The sequence below is a fragment of the Scyliorhinus torazame genome, chromosome 11 (assembly GCF_047496885.1).
Source record: "Scyliorhinus torazame isolate Kashiwa2021f chromosome 11, sScyTor2.1, whole genome shotgun sequence".
Classification (NCBI taxonomy): Eukaryota; Metazoa; Chordata; class Chondrichthyes; order Carcharhiniformes; family Scyliorhinidae; genus Scyliorhinus; species Scyliorhinus torazame.
This window is the reverse complement of record NC_092717.1, coordinates 3,015,577-3,037,353: the sequence shown is the minus strand read 5'-3', so window position 1 is coordinate 3,037,353 and position 21,777 is coordinate 3,015,577. Positions and strand designations below refer to the sequence as shown.

Here is a 21,777-nt window from a genome sequence, read left to right as displayed (position 1 = left end):
GCTTTTATAAAGAGTCTTAAAGCCTTTGGATATAAAACTTGAGACGTATGGGCAGCAGAATGGAATCGTGCCAAGCTTCCTGATGTGTAAGGTGGCTAGGGTCTAGTTTCCGGTTGGGAAACTGGTTTCCTGGGGTTGGTCAGTAGGGGACAGATTCTGATGCAGGATTGTTCAGTGGTTGGTGAAAATGGAGGCCTGTGAGTGATTCATAATCTGGCATTTAAACAAAGAAAATCTAGACATTTCATTTAACTAGTGCCTGTCACATCCTTATCTTGAAGCATGTTAACCAGTGAATAATATTTGAAATTAGTTACTTTGCACACAGTATCATTCTATAAAGGGTAATGAGATAAACAACTAAAATATTTCTGTATTTTGAGGTGTCAATGGCAGGATAAATGTTGATCAGAATACCAGGGGAACTCTCCTCTTTTACATGGTGCCATTGGATCTGTGATCTGACAGGGCAGATGGACCTCTCTGTTCAATATCCCATTTGAAAGACTGATAACAAAAATGCTGGACTCCCTTGGTACTGCACTAACTGATCTGTTCATAGAATCCCTACAGTGCAGGAGGAGGCCATTCAGCCCATCGAGTCTACGCCGACCCTCAGGCCCACTCCCTATCCATGAAACCCCATAACCCCACCTAATCATCAGATACTTGAGGGCCAATCCACCTAACCTGCAGATCTTTGGGCTGTGGGAGGAAACCGGAGCACCCGGAGGAAACCCACGCTGACACGGGGAGAACGTGCAAACTCCACACAGAAAGCCAAGGTCGTCATGGAACCCGGGTCCCTGGTGCTGTGAGGCAGCAGTGCAAACCAGTGTGCCACTGTGCTGCATTGTTGTGGGACTTGAAACCACAATCTCTGGTGAAAACCCTATCACTGAGCCAAACATTAAATCAAATGAACTGATGAGGATGGTGAGGATAGATTGAACTCAGCTCTGATATCCCAGGCTACCAGTGTGTACTGTTGAGGTTCAACTCTGAATCATGGCTATTTAGCTGAAGTGCTGAAAGGCACAACACAATGTCCCAACACCTTTAGGAGTAGAAGGAAGAAAAACTGACGACAAACAAGACCAAATGACAGCAGGAGAGAAAGGAGACGAATGCAATTTAACTGCAGTAACAGTGCTGCATTATTTAAATTCCGCCCATCTGACTGCTGCATTTTTGGTCTTACGCTCTTGCAATTTTGCCCATTATCTTTCCATGGCATTTTGACTACTCACGGAATAATTGAACATTTTCTCAACACCTTTCCATTGATCAGGGTATTGCTAATATCAGCTGGAGCATCAAGAAGAGTATCTGGGAGAATGCTACTGGGCGCTGAGGTTGTTGTTGCCATCTGCGTGGGCTGCAGCAAGTAGCTCATTTGGTGAAAGGACAATACTTGAGTAACGTATTGGATTTTAATTTACTGAGAAGCTTGATGCTAAGCAGCTGTGCTTTCGTTTTAGTGCACAAGAGTCATGTGGACCCCTCCTCTCCGTGAGAGCTTCTCCTACCCATTCCTAATCTTGCAGATGCTGCTTTTAACTCGCATACTAAGGTACTAACCCACATCTTCCTGTTTGAAAATTCCTTGTTACGTTGAGTACATGTGCAATCGCAATCAACATCTACATTAAAGCGTTAAACATTTTATATGTATTTTTCTTTCAGAAGTGTTTGTGTGGAAAAGAAGACCTTGGTTGCATTTTGTGTTGCGACCATCCTATTCCTCCTTCCATGGCAGTTTGCACAGTTTGTGCTCCTTACACAGGTAAGGTATACTAAAAAGGGTGAGATTTCATTTTCAACACTAAAAGAAAGAGTTTAATTCTTTAAGTTAAAAGTAGCTGACAGGAAACAAACAAACATGAATGTTTCTGATGTGCAGCGTCATCTCCGGTTCTTGTACAGAAACATAAACTGAAAATATAAATGGGAAGTATGTTTATGCTAATTCTTTAGGGTTAAATTTTAACATCTTGATAAAAATTTCCAACTACATAATGTCCAGTGTTGAAAACTTGGAGTAGCTAATGTTCTTCTGCAATTCTGTGCGTTTTGGGCCAAATGACCAAACTCATTACATTGCAAACTTCTTCCTGCTTTAACAAGATGTCATCGTGCGTGCCTATTGGCCGAGATTTCCTGGTTTCCTCTGGCGGGCGGACTTTCCCGCAGTGGATGCAGTGAGCCGTTGGCCGCCAGCTGGCTCTTCCAGTCTTGCCGAAGTCTGCGGACTTTTGCATGGCTCTCTTGCCCACAGGGAAGCTACCACGGGTGGGTGGGTGGGGGGGGGCTGGCTTTGGCGGGAATCCCACCCAATATTTTGCGAAATGTTGTATACTTTTAATGTCCCAGTTCTTGATGCCGTGCAGAGACATGTAAGCAGAGGGTCCCATCTGTCACTTGTAGACCTACAGTTTATATTATTAGCATATTCCCAGTTGGCCTGGAAACAGATTTATGAAGCGCACGGTCTGTTTTTGTATGGTATTGTATTTAATGAGTAATTCAAATTGATGTACCATGCTCAGGGGGTTCGAGTACATAGCAGTGACTTTGGTACTCTCTCTGGTTAAACTAGAAACGCCCTGATGGCCCCTTGGGTGCTGCTCCTGAATGGTTCATGGCTCAGAGTGCTATTTCTCATCTCTTTCTTGTACTGTGCTATTGTCACCACCATTGCAGCTTCATTTATCAGTTAGGCTAAGGAATGGCGAGGTGATGGAGCTGGGGGTGATACGGGATCCATTGTCATTTGATGAACCTGTCCAAATCTGGCCCAGATTGAAGGACTGATTGAGGTTTGAGACTCTCTGGAAAGAGCTGCTGCTTCATCCTTCCAGTGTCCATCTTTCTGCATTACAGGGAAATGTTAAATTAGCGGAGAGCATTTTCTTCCACCCTGTTCTCATTCTTTTGTTGACACTTTGTATCCTAAATCTCGCTTGCCTGTCCGCTTGCTTATTATCACTTTTGCTCTTGTCTCTCTCACACATTGCATTTAGTCACCCTGACACATTACTGCTGTCACTATTTGTTGTTTTTTTTTAATCATCCCCCTTTGACATGTTTGTTTCTTTATTCTGTTTGCCTCTTTTGTGTTGTGATGTTTTATGGTGGCGGGGAAGAACAGTCAGATTGTGATAAGGAAACGGGAGACTCCCAGGATGTTTCAGGAGGATATGCATGCCTGTGGTCTGAATTCTGAGCTTTCTGGCCATCAGCCTGATTTGGACCGGGTGCTGTCCACTTGTGGGGTGGGTGGATGAGTGATTGAGGCCATCCTTTGCTTTGTATGATGCAGTGTGAGCAATTGTCGTGGCAACTGAAGAGGATTTGATTGGCCATCATTGTAATACTTGCAGGATTTGATTGGTTGAACAAAGAATGGTGTGTGATTTGATTGGTTGACGTTTTGGAATGTGATTGGCTGAAGGCCGGTTGCTGCAATCTGGACTGGGCGGAGGGATTGTGCTCCACAAAACACACTGACCTGTGACATTCAACATAGCTGGTGCTTCCCTGACCCTTCATGGCAACAGATTCCCTGTGTTTTGGCAGCTTTTATGAGGACAATTCCACCATGATGTCCCAATGAAATTTAAGCTTTCTTACATAAATACATTTATTCTTTTCTTGTGAACACTTAATTGGTCTGAAATTGCATTTCTGTTCGCTAAACTGGTTGGTGAATGATTCAATATAATTGAAGCATAAAATAAATAAAATGCACCCATTTGAATAAATCTACTGTGGCAGTATGTTTTTGCTTATATGTTATCTGTGTGAGATTTGTGGGGATTTGTCGTAATCCTCCTTTATTCTGATTTGAGTTTCTTTCTGTGAAATCATTGTACTCAAAGTCGTCTTTTACTCTTTTAGGTTGCGTCACTCTTTGTAACATACGTTTTGGGCTATATTGATGCTTGCAAGCTGCTGAACATCCTTTACGCTCATATGGTAAAATGATCAATGTTCCTTCCTCACTTTAAATCACTGCTGCAGAAGTAAAAATGTGTCTCAACACAGATATTAAATGAGGATGTTTGTTGACAGTAAGCTGCTGCAAAAATAAATTTAGCAGAAATGTCCTTTCCTATTCACCCTCCTTTCCTATTCACCCTTTCTTGAAACCTCCATAATTTTTTAAAAAACTATTAATTCCATCTTATCCTTCTCTGCTAGTTCTAGTATTTAAAGGTTCTGCTCATAAGTATTGTTCCTTATTGCTGATAGTGTAGACAGCTCACTGCTCTTCTAAGTCCCAGTACTCTGGCATGAAGTAATTTTTCTTGCTACTAGAATCTGGGAAGCTTGTACAGTATTTGTGTGTAGTTGTCTGTTTGTCCTCCAGTATTTTACTGCCATTGATGGTTTGTTTCCAGTTTTGTTCTCCGCTCTTCCTTTCTTTACACTCCATACAGACCTAGACTTTCTGCGCAGACTGTCAACAGATAGGTGTATGCTGGATGGAGATGTATTTAAAGCTGTTTTCTGGGTTGAGGAAGTCTAGTTCTTTGCAGCGAGTTGGGGGAAGATGGTGAGGGATTACGCTGTTCACCCATTTTATCTTCACCGTGTATTTCTTCCCTCCACAGATATCCCTGTTGGTTTGTTTTGTGTTAATGTTTGGAAATGCCATGCTGTTAAGCTCCTATTATGCTTCAACACTGGCAATCATTTGGGTAAGTGGATTTTTATTCCGTGCATGCGAGCAATCTCTCTCTTTCCTTCCAATTCATTCTCTTCTCTCACGCTTTCACTTTGTGCCATTCTCTGTGAAAGGGTCCTTTCTATCCAATGGGATGCGCTGCAGTAGTGTCAAAACTCTGCTCTCTTTTTCCTCGGGATGGAATGGAAAATTCCTTGTCACACTCAAAAGAACATATTCCGGATGTGGATTGATTCCAGTTTTGTGCCTCTCAGCCAGAGAGTTCATAGCGCCCCAGCATTCGGCTCTTTTAGGGCCCAGATGGGGGATGTCTACCCTGCCCCTGCTCTGCCTCTCCTGTGTCCATTCCAAATCTTGCCTCATTTCCCCTCCATTCTCTGGTAGCAAATGCCACAACATGTGGGCTAGCTTTCAGAGCTAGCTTGCAGATGGTGTGTCGCTCATAGTGTAGAGCACAGTTCCTCCACATTGCAAGCCTGGAAGTGCTTGTGAAACGTGGTATTAGGCATCCCTCCACCTTGGGAGACAATGGACTGTGCCCAGGGTGTGTGTCACTTCTGGTTTGTGCGATGTAACCCAATCCAAAGAATGATGTTTGGTCCAATCAGAAACTGAGGGAATATCAAACTGCCAATACCTGTATATGTTGACAGAAAATGCTGGATATACTCGGGTCAGACTGTGGAGAGAGAGAAACAGGGTTCACGTTTCTGGCTGAATCTCCCTCCAATCCAAGCCTCCAGTCAGGCGGAGACGTTGGAGCAATCACAGTGACCCAAACCATCAGGGCCAGCCCTGCACCCAGCACAGTCTGAGAATAAAAAACAATCTCTTCAACTTTTCAACTGCTATCGCTCTGGAGGAATGCAGTCTGTAAACCCTTAGGATGTGTTGTGGAATCAAAATGTACAACAGCTTCAAAACAATGTATGTAACCTCTTTAAAATGCCACACTATCAGTGAATTGGTCAATCATGTGGAATTATAGAATGGTACAGCACCGGGGGGGCTATTTGGCCCAGCAAGTCTGTGCCAACATATATGACGGAAGTGATTTGAACTGTGTAGGATAGGGTTCAGATTCACAGAGAAACAGACTTTTGGAGCCTGTTTTCAGCCAACCCAAATGCAAGTATTTACTTTGCACTGGGCCCTCCAGCCTCCAATGTGGAGAGGGTGGCTGAAAGTGAATTAACTTCTAAATGTAGACCAAATGTAGAGAACGAGGTCAGTGGCGAGGCCTGTAATGTTGCCCAACCATGAAATCCGGGTTATGAAGAACTTGATAGTTTGAGGTGTTGGAGAAGAATCAGTTAAGAGTAGGAAACGACAAATATGTTGGATCTTTACATGGTTTATAATTCTAAATGCATAGAAATAAAATACTCTGGTGTTCGACTGCTATGTGATGGTCGGCGATAAGAATCATTTTTTTCTTTCCCCTCAGGGATTGGTCGCTTTTAGATCACGTATTTCAGTATATTGGCCACGGGGTGTTGCTTACTCATGGGTGAGTTGGGTTTTCTGCAGACAGAATGTGATCTTTTAAAATGCACTAACCTTTAGCAGTATAATGTGAAACGTTTCAAGCTGTGACTTCAGGATGTAAAAATGTGGACTTGCTTACGTATCCCCTTCCCAGAGTTCAAAAGATGCACTATTCTATAAGGTAGACACCAGCTTATTTAGAATATAGCAGTGGTGGTGGGACCCTGACTGTTTAAAATGGACCAGTGATCAGACTCTTATGATATTCAAATAACTTGCATGATAAAATGTACAAGAAGCACTCTGAATCCATAGGCTCCGGAATTAGACAGCCTTCGATGCATCATGCTTGTTTACATTTGTTCTTTAGTGGGTGAGAGGTTGAAGGTTAGTTGAGACCTTGTTGAGACTCTCCATCCCATCCCATCAGCTTCCTGAGAAAGGATGCCAGGAGTGAGAGGTACCTTTTGGTCCCATGTCAGGCAGGTAAAGCTGAGGTCATGCTATGCAGTTAAATGGTGTGTTCATGCAAGGGTCAATTAAGTTCCATGCAAGATTCTTGTGGGATCAGTGAGTGTAAGGATGTAGTCAAGGGCCTTTTCCAGGTGAAGGCAGGTGATGTTAAGGACACCATGCAATCTCAGGCATACATGATCTATTAAAGCTACTTAATACAGTCTGAGACATGTCAGTGTGACTGGTAGGAGACTTAATACAGTGCTTTATTGGCAATTGTTGAACTGTTGGCCCATGTATTACAGTTATTAAACTAATTCTGCCTGGCTGAATGTGGGGAGATGGTGATGAAGTTGGCCTTTGTACCTCTTGTTGTTACTTGTGATTGACTGTGTGCCACTCCCTGCCACCCTGCACTGTTCAGTGCCAAAAGATATTACATCCATTTACCCTGGAGCCATTCTGCAATTACCTGTGTAGAAATGCTAATTATCTGTCCCTTAAGCATGTAATTCTTTTAAACCCTGCAACAGCACCAATTTCATGTTCCCAAATGGACAAGTTCTAAACGAGGAACATTTCCAATGCATGGATCTCATCCCAAATATCGAGTGAAGCTGTCTCCATAAATTACAACAGCACTGATGCTTATAAAATCAGGCAGGCATAAATGGCACTGGGCTCTGTTTCACTCGGGCTGCTCCCCATTGGGAAATCCGAGTGCAGGGCAATCTTTTGTACGATTGCCTGGACTGTCAGACCTGTGTTTCTCACCGTTGTTTCTGGGAGAATTAGTGAAGTCAATCTTAGCATTAAAAAAAATTGGAATCAATCCTAAAATAGCAAATGCTCCACTGCTCCTGCACACCAGGAGTATATGGTTCCTCGTCGCTAGTGAAGGAAGTAAATGAGCGGGATAAGGTACTTTGGAGGGTCAATTAACTCCCTGATCAAGTGAATAAGCAGTAACTTTCAGGTTCCAACTAAACAAGCTGAGGGTGGTCACGAGACCTCCAAATTTAAAAATAAATAATAGAACATAGAACATAACAGCGCAGTACAGGCCCTTCGGCCCTCGATGTTGCTCCAACCTGTGAAACCACTCTAAAGCCCATCTACACCATTCCCTTATCGTCCATATGTCTATCCAATGACCATTTAAATGCCCTTGGTGTTGGCGAGTCCACTACTGTTGCAGGCAGGGCATTCCACACCCTTACTACTCTGAGTAAAGAACCTACCTCTGACATCTGTCTTATATCTATCTCCCCTCAATTTAAAGCTATGTCCCCTCGTGCTAGACATCACCATCCGAGGAAAAAAGGCTCTCACCCTATCCAATCCTCTTGTATGCCTCAATTAAGTCACCTCTTAACCTTCTCTCTAACGAAAACAGCCTCAAGTTCCTCAGCCTTTCCTCATAAGATCTTCCCTCCATACCAGGCAACATTCTGGTAAATCTCCTCTGCACCCTTTCCAATGCTTCCACATCCTTCCTATAATGCGGCAACCAGAATTGCACGCAATACTCCAAATGCGGCCGCACCAGAGTTTTGTACAGCTGCAACATGACCTCATGGCTCCGAAACTCAATCCCTCTACCAATAAAAGCTAACACACCTTCCGCCTTCTTAACAACCCTCTCAACCTGGGTGGCAACTTTCAAGGATCTATGTACATGGACACCGAGATCTCTCTGCTCATCCACACTGCCAAGAATCTTACCATTAGCCCAGTACTCTGTCTTCCTGTTATTCCTTCCAAAATGAATCACCTCACACTTTTCTGCATTAAACTCCATTTGCCACCTCTCAGCCCAACGCTGCAGCTTATCTATGTCCCATGTAACTTGTAACATCCTTCCGCACTGTCCACAACTCCACCGACTTTAGTGTCATCTACAAATTTACTCACCCATCCTTCTACGCCCATCTCCAGGTCATTTATAAAAATGACAAACAGCAGTGGCCCCAAAACAGATCCTTGTGGTACACCACTAGTAACTGAACTCCAGTCTGAACATTCCCCATCAACCACCACCCTTTGTCTTCTTCTAGCTAGCCAATTTCTGATCCAAACTGCTAAATCACCCTGAATCCCATGCCTCTGTATTTTCTGCAGTAGCCCACCGTGGGGAACTTTATCAAACGATTTACTGAAATCCATATACACCACATCAACTGCTTTTAAGCTGTCAATTCAGGACAGTTTAAAAAGTGCAACTTGTAAACTCACTCCCAGTGAGTTCTCCCAGTGAGCCAGAGAAGACAGAGCCAGGAGTGAGACACAGCCAAGAGTGAGTTTGGGAATTTGAATCTAGGTGGGAATTCGAAGCTGGGTGGGGAGGAAGTGCTTTTTATCCCTGGTAAGTGACTGGTAAGTCGTGTTTCTGTTTTTCTGTTTCTTTTCATTGGTATATTTATTTATTTTTTCTTTGTTGTTTTTTTTGTTGAAATTGTAGTTATTGAAGTTAACCGAAGGTTTAAGACATGGCAGGAGATCTCAGACCCGTGTCATGCTCCTTGTGTGCGATGTGGGAGTTCAGGGACACGTCCACTGTCCCTGGCTCCTTCACGTGCAAGAAGTGTGTCCAGTTGCAGCCCGTTAGACCGCTTGACGGCTCTGGAGCTGCGGATGGACTCACTTTGGAGCGTCCGCGATGATGAGGACGTCGTGGATAGCACGTTTAGCGAGTTGGTCACACCGCAGGTGAAAGGGACTGAGGGAGATAGAAAATGGGTGACCAAAAGACAGCAAGAGTAGGAAGGCAGTGCAGGAGTCCTCTGCGGTCATCTCCCTGCAAAACAGATCTACCGCTTTGGATACTGTTGAGGGAGATGGCTCACCAGGGGAAGGCAGCAGCAGCCAGGTTCATGGCACCGTGGCTGGCTCTGCTGCGCAGCTGGGCAGGAAGAAGAATGGCAGGGCTATAGTGATAGGGGACTCAATTGTAAGGGGAATAGACAGGCGGTTCTGCGGACGCAATTGAGACTCCAGGATGGTATGTTGCCTCCCTGGTGCAAGGGTCAAGGATGTCTCGGAGCGGCTGCAGGACATTCTGGGGGGGGGGGGGGGGGGGTGAACAGCCAGCTGTCGTGGTGCACATAGGCACCAACGATATAGGTAAAAAACGGGACGAGGTCCTACAAGCTGAATTTAGGGAGCTAGGAGTTAAACTAAAAAGTAGGACCTCAAAGGTAGTAATCTCAGGATTGCTACCAGTGCCACGAGCTAGTCAGAGTAGGAATGTCAGGATAGAGAGGATGAATGCGTGGCTCGAGAGATGGTGCAAGAGGAAGGGATTCAAATTCCTGGGACATTGAAACCAGTTCTGGGGGAGGTGGGACCAGTACAAACCGGACGGTCTGCACCTGGGCAGGACTGGAACCGATGTCCTAGGGGGGGGTATTTGCTAGAGCTGTTGGGAAGAGTTTAAACTAATGTGGCAGGGGGATGGGAACCGATGCAGGAAGTTGGAAGGTAGTAAAACAGGGACAGAAATAAAAGGCAGTAAGGGGGAAAGTGTAAGGCAGAGAAGCCATAGTAAAAAATCAAAAAGGGCGACAGTACAAGGTACAGTGACTGAGGGGAGCTCAGTGAATAGGACCAGGAATACTAAAAGAAATAAACCGGGAAGTGAAAACATTAATGGTCAGCGACGCGGCAGGTTGCTACATGAAGATATGGGTTCAACGACAAGGAAAATTAGGAGAAAGGTTAAGAGGAAATATAACTTAGGAGAGGTTACTGATCGAGGGGTTAAGATTCAGAACAGGGGTAAAAAAGCCAACATAAGTGTACTTTACCTGAATGCTCGTATTCGGAATAAGGTAAATGAGTTGATGGCGCAAATCATCGTGAATGACTATGATTTAGTGGCCATTACTGAAACATGGTTAAAGGATGGTCACGACTGGGAGTTAAATATCCGAGGGTATCAAACTTTTCGGAAGGACAGAGTGGATGGTAAGGGAGGTGGTGTACCTCTGTTATTTAAGGATGACATCCGGGCAACAGTAAGGGATGACATCGGTGCTATGGAGGATAAGGTTGAATCCATTTGGGTGGAAATCAGGAATAGTAAGGCGAAAAAGTCACTGATAGGAGTAGTCTATAGGCCACCAAATAGTAACACTATGGTGGGGCAGGCAATAAACAAAGAAATAACTGATGCATGTAGAAATGGTACAGCAGTTATCATGGGGGATTTTAATCTACATGTCGATTGGTTTAACCAGGTCAGTCAAGGCAGCCTTGAGGAGGAGTTTATAGAATGTTTCCTAGAACAGTATGTAATGGAACCTACAAGGGAACAAGTGGTCCTAGATCTGGTCCTGTGTAATGAGACAGGATTGATTCAGGATCTCATAGTTAGGGATCCTCTCGGAAGGAGTGATCACAATATGGTGGAATTTAAAATACAGATGGAGGGTGAGAAGGTAAAATCAAGCACTAGTGTTTCGTGCTTAAACAAAGGAGATACAATGGGATGAGAGAAGAACTAGCTAAGGTAGACTGGGAGCAAAGACTTTATGGTGGAACAGTGGAGAACCTTCCAAGTGATTTTTCACAGTGCTCAGCAAAGGTTTATGCCAACAAAAAGGAAGGACGATAAAAAGAGGGAAAATCGACCGTGGATATCTAAGGAAATAAGGGAGAGTATCAAATTGAAGGAAAAAACATACAAAGTAGCAAAGATCAGTGGGAGACTAGAGGACTGGGAAATCTTTAGGGGGCAACAGAAAGCTACTAAAAAAGCTATAAAGAAGAGTAAGATAGATTATGAGAGTAAACTTGCTCAGAATATAAAAACAGATAGTAAAAGTTTCTACAAATACATAAAACAAAAAAGAGTGGCTAAGGTAAATATTGGTCCTTTAGAGGATGAGAAGGGAGATTTAATAATGGGAGATGAGGAAATGGCAGAGGAACTGAACAGGTTTTTTGGGTCGGTCTTCACAGTGGAAGACACAAATAACATGCCAGTGACTGATGGAAATGAGGCTATGACAGGTGAGGACCTTGAGAGGATTGTTATCACCAAGGAGTAGTGATGGGCAAGCTAATGGGGCTAAAGGTAGACAGGTCTCCTGGACCTGATGGAATGCATCCCAGAGTGCTAAAAGAGATGGCATGGGAAATTGCAAATGCACTAGTGATAATTTGCCAAAATTCACTAGACTCTGGGGTGGTCCCGGCGGATTGGAAATTAGCAAACGTGACACCACTGTTTAAAAAAGGAGGTAGGGAGAAAGCGGGTAATTATAGGCCAGTGAGCTTAACTTCGGTAGTAGGGAAGATGCTGGAATCTATCATCAAGGAAGAAATAGCGAGGCATCTGGATGGAAATTGTCCCATTGGGCAGATGTGGCATGGGTTCATAAAGGGCAGGTCGTGCCTAACTAATTTAGTGGAATTTTTTGAGGACATTAACAGTGCGGTAGATAACGGGGAGCCAATGGATGTGGTATATCTGGATTTCCAGAAAGCCTTTGACAAGGTGTCACACAAAAGGTTGCTGCATAAGATAAAGATGCATGGCATTAAGGGGAAAGTAGTAGCATGGATGGAGGATTGGTTAATTAATAGAAAGCAAAGAGTGGGGATTAATGGGTGTTTCTCTGGTTGGCAATCAGTAGCTAGTGGTGTCCCTCAGGGATCCGTGTTGGGCCCACAACTGTTCACAATTTACATAGATGATTTGGAGTTGGGGACCAAGGGCAATGTGTCCAAGTTTGCAGACAACACTAAGATAAGTGGTAAAGCAAAAAGTGCAGAGGATACTGGAAGTCTGCAGAGGGATTTGGATAGGCTGAGTGAATGGGCTAGGGTCTGGCAGATGGAATACAATGTTGACAAATGTGAAGTTATCCATTTTGGTAGGAATAACAGCAAAAGGGATTATCATTTAAATGATAAAATATTAAAACATGCTGCTGTGCAGAGAGACCTGGGTGTGCTAGTGCATGAGTCGCAAAAAGTTGGTTTACAGGTGCAACAGGTGATTAAGAAGGCAAATGGAATTTTGTCCTTCATTGCTAGAGGGATGGAGTTTAAGACTAGGGAGGTTCTGCTGCAATTGTATAAGGTGTTAGTGAGGCCACACCTGGAGTATTGTGTTCAGTTTTGGTCTCCTTAATTGAGAAAGGACGTACTGGCACTGGAAGATGTGCAGAGGAGATTCACTAGGTTAATCCCAGAGCTGAAGGGGTTGGATTACGAGGAGAGGTTGAGTAGACTGGGACTGTACTCGTTGGAATTTAGAAGGATGAGGGGGGATCTTATAGAAACATATAAGATTATGAAGGGAATAGACAGGATAGATGCGGGCAGGTTGTTTCCACTGGCGGGTGAAAGCAGAACTAGGGGGCATAGCCTCAAAATAAGGGGAAGTAGATTTAGGACTGAGTTTAGGAGGAACTTCTTCACCCAAAGGATTGTGAATCTATGGAATTCCTTGTCCAGTGAAGCAGTAGAGGCTCCTTCATTAAATGTTTTTAAGATAAAGATAGATAGTTTTTTGAAGAATAAAGGGATTAAGGGTTATGGTGTTAGGGCCGGAAAGTGGAGCTGAGTCCACAAAAAAGATCAGCCATGGTCTCATTGAATGGCGGAGCAGGCTCGAGGGGCCAGATGGCCTACTCCTGCTCCTAGTTCTTATGTTCTTATGTTTACCCTCATCCACCTGTTTGGTCACCTTCTCAAAGAACTGAATAAGGTTTCTGAGGCACGACCTACCCTTCACAAAACCGTGCTGACTATCTCTAATCAAAATATTCATTTCCAGATGATTATACATCCTATCTCTTAGATTACGACAAGTTTCCTAACTTTTCCAAGATTTTGCCCACAACAGAAGTAAGGCTCACTGGTCTATAGTTACCAGGGTAGTCTCTACTCCCCTTCTTGAACAAGGGGACAACATTTGCTATCCTCCAGTCTTCTGGCACTATTCCTGTAGACAAAGATGACTTAAAGAGCAAAGCCAAAGGCTCAGCAAACTCCTCCCTAGCTTCCCAGAGAATCCTAGGATAAATCCCATCCAGCCCAGGTGACTTATCTATTTTCACACTTTCCAGAATTGCTAACACCTCCTCCTTATGAACCTCAAGCCCTTCTAGTCTAGTAGCCTGAATCTCAGTATTCTCCTCAACAACATTGTCTTTTTCCTGTGTGAATACTGACGAAAAATATTCATTTAGCACCTCTCCTATCTCCTCGGACTCCACGCACAACTTTCCACTACTGTCCTTGACTGGCCCTACTCTTTCCCTAGGTCATTCTTTTATTCCTGACATATCTGTAGAAAGCTTTAGGGTTATCCTTGATCCTACCTGCCAAAGACTTCTCATGTCCCCTCCTGGCTCTTCTTAGCTCTCTCTTTAGGTCCTTCCTAGCTAACTTGTAACTCTCGAGTGCCCTGACTGAACCTTCGTGTCTCGTCTTTACATAAGCTGCCTCCTTCCTCTTGACAAGTGTTTTGACTGCTTTAGTAAACCACGGTTCCTTTGCTCGACCACTTCCTCCCTGCCTGACAGGTACATACTTATCAAGGACATGCAATAGCTGTTCCTTGAACAAGCTCCACATTTCCATTGTGCCCATCCCTTGCAGCTTTCCTCTCCATCCGGTGCATCCTAAGTCTTGCCTCATCGCATCATAATTGCCTTTCCCCCAGATATAACTCTTGCCCTGCGGTATATATACCTATCCCTTTCCATCACTAAAGTAAACGTAATCGAATTGTGGTCACTATCACCAAAGTGCTCACCTACCTCCAAATCTAACACCTGTCCTGGTTCATTACCCAGTACCAAATCCAATATGGCCTCGCTTCTCGTTGGCCTATCTACATACTGTCAGGAAACCCTCCTGCACACATTGGACAAAAACGGACCCATCTAAAGTACTCGAACTATAGCGTTTCCAGTCAATATTTGGAAAGTTAAAGTCCCTCATAACAACTACCCTGTTGCTTTCGCTCCTATCCAGAATCATCTTTGCAATCCTTACCTCTACATCTCTGGAACTTTTCGGAGGCCTATGGAAAACCCCTAACAGGGTGACCTTTCCTTTCCTGTTTCTAACCTCAGTCCATACTACCTCAGTAGACGAGTCCTCATCAAACGTCCTTTCTGCCACCGTCATACTGTCCTCGACTAACAATGCCACCCCTCCCCCTCTTTTACCACCTTCCCTGCGCTTACTGAAATATCTAAACCCCGTCACCTGCAACAACCATTCCTGTCCCTGCTCTATCCATGTCACCGAAATGGCCACAACATCGAAGTCCCAGGTGCCAACCCATGCCGCAAGTTCACCCACCTTATTCTGGATGCTCCTGGCATTGAAGAAGACACACTTTAAACCACCTTCCTGCCTGCCGGTACATGCCTGCAACTTTGAAACCTTACTCATGACCTCACTACTCTCCATCTCCTGTATACTGGAGCTACAATTCAGGTTCCAAAGCCCCTGCTGAACTAGTTTAAACCCTCCCGAAGAGCATTAGCAAATTTCCCCCCCCCCCCCCAGGATATTGGTACCCCTCTGGTCCAGGTTTAGACCATCCCGTTTGTAGAGCTCCCACCGACCCCAGAATGAGCCCCAATTATCCAGAAATCTGAAACCCTCCCTCCTGCACCATCCCTGTAGCCACGTGTTCAACTCCTCTCTCTCCCTATTCCTCGTTTCGCTATCACGCGGCACGGGTAACAACCCAGAGATAATAACTCTGTTTGTCCTAGATCTAAGTTTCCACCCTAGCTCCCTGAATTCCTGCCTTACATCCCTATTCCTTTTCCTACCTATGTCGTTGGTACCTATGTGGACCACAACTTGGGGCTCTCCCCCCTCCCCCTTAAGGATCCCGAAAACACTATCCGAGACATCACGCACCCTGGCACCTGGGAGGCAACACACCAACCGCGACTCTCTTCTTACAGAAACTCCTATCTATTTCCCTAACTATGGTGTCCCCAATGACTAATGCTCTACTCCTCTCCCCCCTTCCCTTCTGTGCAACAGGGACAGACTCTGTGCCAGAGACCTGTACCCCATGGCTTACCCCTGGTAAGTCTCCCCTCCCCCCCCAACAGTATCCAAAGCGGTATACTTGTTACTAAGGGGAACGGCCACAGGGGATCCCTGTACTGACTGCTTCCTCCCAGCCCCTCTCACCGTCACCCATCTATCTTTATACTTCGGAGTAACTACATCCCTGAAGCTTCTATCTATGACCACCTCTGCGTCCCGAATGATCCGAAGTTGCTCCAGCTCCAGTTCCCTAATGCGGTTTCTGAGGAGCTGGAGATGGGTGCACTTCTCACAGATGAAATCAGCAGGGACACTGACTGCATCCCTCACCTCAAACATTCTGCAGGAGGAAAATTGCACTACCTTCCCTGCCATCCCCTCTAGATAAAAAAAGAAAGAAAGAGCTTACCTGTTATTCACTCCCCTTCTCAGCAAGCACTCACTCAGCACCCTCTGCGACCGCACAATAACACCTGAGGGAAAATTAAAAAAACTACTTAACAGTCACCACCCAATCCCTTACCTGCAGGCCGTGATGTCACGGATCTACTTCTACCTGCCCTCGAGCCTTCCTCTTGAACTTTACAGCGGTTGTTTTCTTTTGGTTGGAGGAGGGGGTAGGGAGGGAAACACTGAAGAAGTGTTTTGGGTTTAAGTGTCACTTGACAACAGCTCCTCCACAAACCACCTTCAAGTTAGGGTGAGCACAATGGCGTTTGCAGATTTCCCCCGCAACAGCCAATCAGCAGCTCCACTCTACTGCCCTCTGCTGGATGCTTATCTTCACTTGAACAGCTAGGGTCTCTTGCTCAGCTACACCTTCAAGTTAGGGTGAGCACAATGGCGTATGCAAATTTCCCCCACAACAGCCAATCAGCAGCTCCGCTCTATTGCCCTCTGCTGGATCTTTAATGTGTCGCAAGTAGGCTTACATTAACACTGCAAAGTTAATGTGAAAATCCCCTAGTCGCCACATTCCGGCGCCTGTTCAGGTACACAGAGGGCGAATTCAGAATGTCCAATTCACCGAACAGCACATCTTTCGGGACTTTGGGGAGGAAACCGGAGCACCCGGAGGAAACCCACGCAGACACGCGGAGAACGTGCAGACCCCGCACAGACAGTGGCCCAAGCCAGGAATCGAACCCGGGTCCCTGGCGCTGTGAAGCAACAGTGCTAACCACTGTGCTACCGTCTCGCCTCAAATTCAGTGGGGCATTGCTTATCGGAAGCCTTTTTACAGGGGGGGATGATTTGGACAAAAATTGGCACCAGTGGATTAATGGAGGAACATCATTTGTGATAAGAAGGCAATAATGTTCAAGCTTACTGGAGTTTGGGAATTGAAGATGCATCAGGAAGTAGTGTGAAACATTGTGTGCATATACATGAACACTAGTATTCAGTAGCGGAGTAATGAGATGGAGTAGTGTAGATTAAAAGGTTTTTAAAGAAGGGAGTCGAGCAGAAAAGTCAGTAAAAAGCAAATGATTTTCTGGGTTTTATCATTGAAGGCATTGAGGGAATGATGATGATGATTTTGTGCAAGACAACTTGCATTTACATAACTTTTGCATCTTCAATATTCCGCAGTGCTTCACAGCCAACAAATTAATTTTTAAGTGTTGTCACTGTTGTAATGTAGGGAAATGCAGCAATTAATTATTTCTGCATAGCAAACAACAGTGATATTAATTAACAATTAAACTATTTTAGCAATGGTGGTTGGAGAAGTAATGTTGATCTGGTGCCTGAGAACTCCTGTTGCAAATCTTTTAGTAGTGACCTGGATCATCTTTTACATGCGCTTGGTGGGGCCTTGGCTTAGCATCTCATCTGAAAAACAGTTCAGTGTGATCAGAAGTGTCAGCCTAGATTATATGTTCAAGTCTTTGGAGTTGGGCTTGATCCCACAAGCCTCTGACACAATATTACTATAACATCATAAAATCAATAGCTTTCAATTACCAGTTAAACAATGCTTAACAATACAATACAACGGTAATTCCTAACTGCTTTCTTTATCTCCACTCAAACAGAATCCATCTTGGGTCGAAATCCACATCTAAATACAGTTAATAGGCCCAGGCATACTTACTTAATAGAGATGTCTTGGATAAACCACTTTGAGAAAGAGAGATTCTTCAGGAACCAGCTGCAGATTCTTGCCTGTCTCAAACTTCTGTTTAAACCGGCAAACTTCAAAAACAGCCATTTTATTCACAGGCAAATTCTTTTTAACTAAACTGCTTTATGAAAAGCTGCTGGTCTGTCCACAGTCAAATCTTTGACTGACTGACTCTCCAGAAACTGCTAGTCTGTCCACAGACAAATCTAACCTCATTGTATTGAGAGCACAGCTTCTTGTCTGGTCAACACCTAATCTAAAACTGAATTTTTAAAACTGCAATTAACACCTGACTGCTTTGGCCCCTGGCTCCTCCCGTTAACTAAATCATCCCACTAAAACTTTTTTTTAAATTTAAGAGTACCCAGTTCCTTTTTTTCCCAATTAAGTGACAATTTTGTGTGGCCAATCCACCTAGCCTGCACATCTTTGGGTTGTGGGAGTGAGACTCAAACAAACACGGGGAGAATGTGCAAACTCCACATGGACAGTGACCCAGGATCCTATTAAAACACACAATGGGCGCAATCAAGTGGCCACACTGCACCCGAAAAGCAGTTCACTGCGGCAGTGTGGCCGATAAAATCCAGGAGTCCCCGCACCCGGGATCTACCCGGCTCACAGCGCCTCGTGAGATCCAACGCAATCTCGTAAGACGTTGCAATGTAAATCCTGCCCATTGTGGGCGGGATCACTTTTTGGCAATCTGCATATTAGAGCGAGACAGTCTCACTCTAATGTGCAGATTCCCGAGGTCCCCGAGGCTTTGGGATTCCTCCCCTTCACCTCGGAGACCTCTGATGAGTGCCATTCAGCACTGGCTTCCACAGACGGGGACCAGATGGAACGGCACTTGTGGGGGTCTCCCAGGGGATAGGTGGCCTCCAGCCGCATGCCCTTTGGGCAGGGTGGTGCCCTGGCACTGCTGGCGTCACCTGGGCACCCTGGCAGTGCAACATGGGTGCCAGCCCCACACTGCCAAGGTGCCACAGGGGCTGGCATGTGCACTGCCAGGGTACCAGATTGGTGATGCCAAGCTGGCATTTTGGGGCACAACCCTGCCCAAAGGTCATGCAGCTGGAGGCTACTGATTGCACGTGGGAGTGCCCTGAGTGGGTGTTGGGGTGATCCCTGATCGCACGTGGGAGTGCCCTGAGTGGATGTTGGGGCGATCCCTGATCGCACATGGGAGTGCCCTGAGTGGATGTTGGGGCGATCCCTGATCGCACGTGGGAGTGCCCTGAGTGGGTGTTGGGGCGATCCCTGATCGCACGTGGGAGTGCCCTGAGTGGGTGTTGGGGCGATCCTTCTATAGTGTGTTTGGGCTTCAGTTGCACAGCTTGATGGGAAATGTTGGGACAGTTTCCCTGGAGAAGTTTGAGGGGCGATTTGAGGGAGGTGTTCAAAATCATGAGGGATTTGGGCAGAGTAGATGGGGAGAAACTGTTCCCATTGGTGGAAGGTTTGAGAACTGGGGTGCATAGATTTAAGGTAATTGCCAAGAGAAGCAATGGTGACATGAGGAAAAACCGTTCCTTGAAGCGAGTGGTGTCCACTGCCTGAGTTTGATGGAGGCAGATTTAATCAAGGCATTCAAGAGGGAATTGGATTATCACCTGAAAAGAATGAATGTGCGGGGCTACGGGGAGAAGGCGGGGCAACGGCATAAGGTGAATTGCTCCTTAGGAAATCCAGCATAGATGCAATGGGCCAAATGGCCACCTGTGCTGACATTGTGTGTGAATATAAACTGTCCATATTTTGTGTAATTTTGCAGATGTTGAAAGGAACTGTCTGGCTTCTTGGAACTATTATACTCAAATTCGTGGCTTCTAAATTATTAGGAGTTGCTGATGATGTAAGTAACTATTTTATGAATGAGGTACAAAAGAAGCACAGACGGGATTCTGATTTGGAATTCTAGTTAGCTGGTCGAATACAGAGATGGATTTCTAGAAGTGTGAACATAATTGGAGCTGCGATTCACTCAGTGATTTCAGTTTAGCCCGTGATGTCACAATCTGTGCTGCTTACTGGGAGGTGCCAGGGCATTTCCAGCAAAGAACTAAAATCAGAAAATTCACTCTACCGACAGCCTGAGAGATTCATTCGAACCAATCTGTGGATTTCAGGGAACATTATGAACTGAAACTTTGCTAATCCATTTAAAATTGATGCTCATGACATGTTCTAACTGGAACTAATTGGGATGTTAAATGACAAGTGACCTGAAGAGCGCTTTGGCAGAGCATGACCTTGTGATATTTTATAGTCAATACTTTGCCTCAGAGCCTTATCTAAACCTATCAAAGCATGCCCTTTGATTTATTGGCAGCAAAATGAAAAACCCCAAATCAAAATCAAGATCACTCCTGACAGATCTATCTGGAATATCCGCAGGCAGACATTTGCAGGCACGAACAATGCCAGATATCTCCCTAAATCAGTGTTGAGTATAGTGGCTAGAAAGTGAGCTAATAAATTGGTCTTCTCATTTGAAGCTTGTTCATAAAAATGCACAATTTTTGTTGTTTTAATAATTAATAATTAGCTAAATCTCTAATGGCTTATCTTTCTGAAATTTTCACATTGATCCCGTGACTGAGGAAAAAAAACTTGGTTCCTCATGAAAAGGTTGCTCTTTTCTAGCCTCTTGCACATTTCCCATTGATCAGTTATTGCAAGGTGTAGATAGGTCCATGGCATGCAGAGCTATGGGATGCGGAAGCTGCAAGTTTTGTTAATTTTCCTTCATTTATCCATCTTTCCCACCCAAATGAATAGTCCATTATCCAAGAGTGGAAAAGAATGCACTGGACAGCTGCTTATTGGAAGAGTTTGGTAACTTGGAGAACAATATCCTTGTAAACTTCTAAAAAATCTACTGTACACAAAGCTTGTACTGGGAACCTTGAGAGATTCGTACGAGGTTCAATCTCCTACTCCTAGTTTAGGAATAACATTGAAAGGGAGGGCAGGACTGCGAGCAGAGGCCTGCAGTGTGTTATCCTCATTGGGAGTGAGGCGTTGGTGAATTTACCCAGAGACTTCAATTAGCATTCTTCCATCAAGTACACCTGGATCATGATCAGTCATGTTCATCGCCTTTTGACCATTTTGTCAATTATGAACATGAAGTGAAGTTTTGTCGTTGCAAAGATGACCTTGCACGATCACAAACATTGACTTCCAGGGAAGTTGTCTACTTGTTCCACAGATCACCTCATTCTGAACTTTGATCCATTGGGTGCACAGATTCGAGATTGATGCTTTGTTGCCATGGACCACTCACTGAGCAATCGGAGTGCAGTGTGATATTGAAATGTCCTAGCCATATGTGACCATGTTTACTCTTTGCTTCCAGGCGCACATAAGTAACCTACTGAAATCTAAATTCACCAGCTACAAGGATTTTGACACCCTGATGTACACGTGTGCTGTGGAGTTTGATTTCATGGAGATTGAGGTGATCTTTCAAGAATGTTAAATGTATTGATGTGAATGTTGAGATATCAATGCTCAGTGAACACACAAGTTGCAGCTCGAATCCCTGCTCTCTTTATATCCTGGTCTGAGGTTGTCAAATGAGGGAATGCAAACTGGAAGTGTGTGAGGTCGTGTCTTTATTCAGTCCCCATCTCATATGATTGTAAAGGATCATCTCACAAGTCAGCACGCAGCCTTTATCATGCATGCTGCTGCTCTGTTGAACATGCCCTGCTTAAACCACTGGGCTCAGGAGCATGAAGGTCTTCTCTTACACCTGGATTACATGGGGGGGTGGGGGTCAAATGAGCAAAAGTGAGTTTTGGGAGCCTGTACTTTGATGATAGTCAACACGGTTTTGTGAAGGGTAGGTCGTGCCTCAAACCTTATTGAGTTCTTTGAGAAGGTGACCAAACAGGTGGATGAGGGTAAAGTAGTTGATGTGGTGTATATGGATTTCAGTAAAGTGTTTGATAAGGTTCCCCATGGTAGG

The 21,777-nt window shown here is 44.7% G+C and overlaps 1 protein-coding gene across 3 annotated transcripts in view; it reads left to right on the top strand.

Moving 5' to 3' along the window:
• The window catches only part of dpy19l1l (dpy-19-like 1, like (H. sapiens)), a 105,469-nt gene that overhangs the window by 26,539 nt on the left and 57,153 nt on the right, over positions 1-21,777 (top strand). For all 3 annotated transcript variants that reach the window (XM_072466855.1, XM_072466856.1, XM_072466857.1), the window contains 7 exons: positions 1,482-1,573; positions 1,687-1,786; positions 3,901-3,978; positions 4,617-4,703; positions 6,138-6,200; positions 19,576-19,656; positions 21,163-21,264. In XM_072466855.1, coding sequence (XP_072322956.1) covers positions 1,482-1,573; positions 1,687-1,786; positions 3,901-3,978; positions 4,617-4,703; positions 6,138-6,200; positions 19,576-19,656; positions 21,163-21,264 — 603 coding nt within the window. The remainder of the gene's footprint in view (positions 1-1,481; positions 1,574-1,686; positions 1,787-3,900; positions 3,979-4,616; positions 4,704-6,137; positions 6,201-19,575; positions 19,657-21,162; positions 21,265-21,777) is intronic.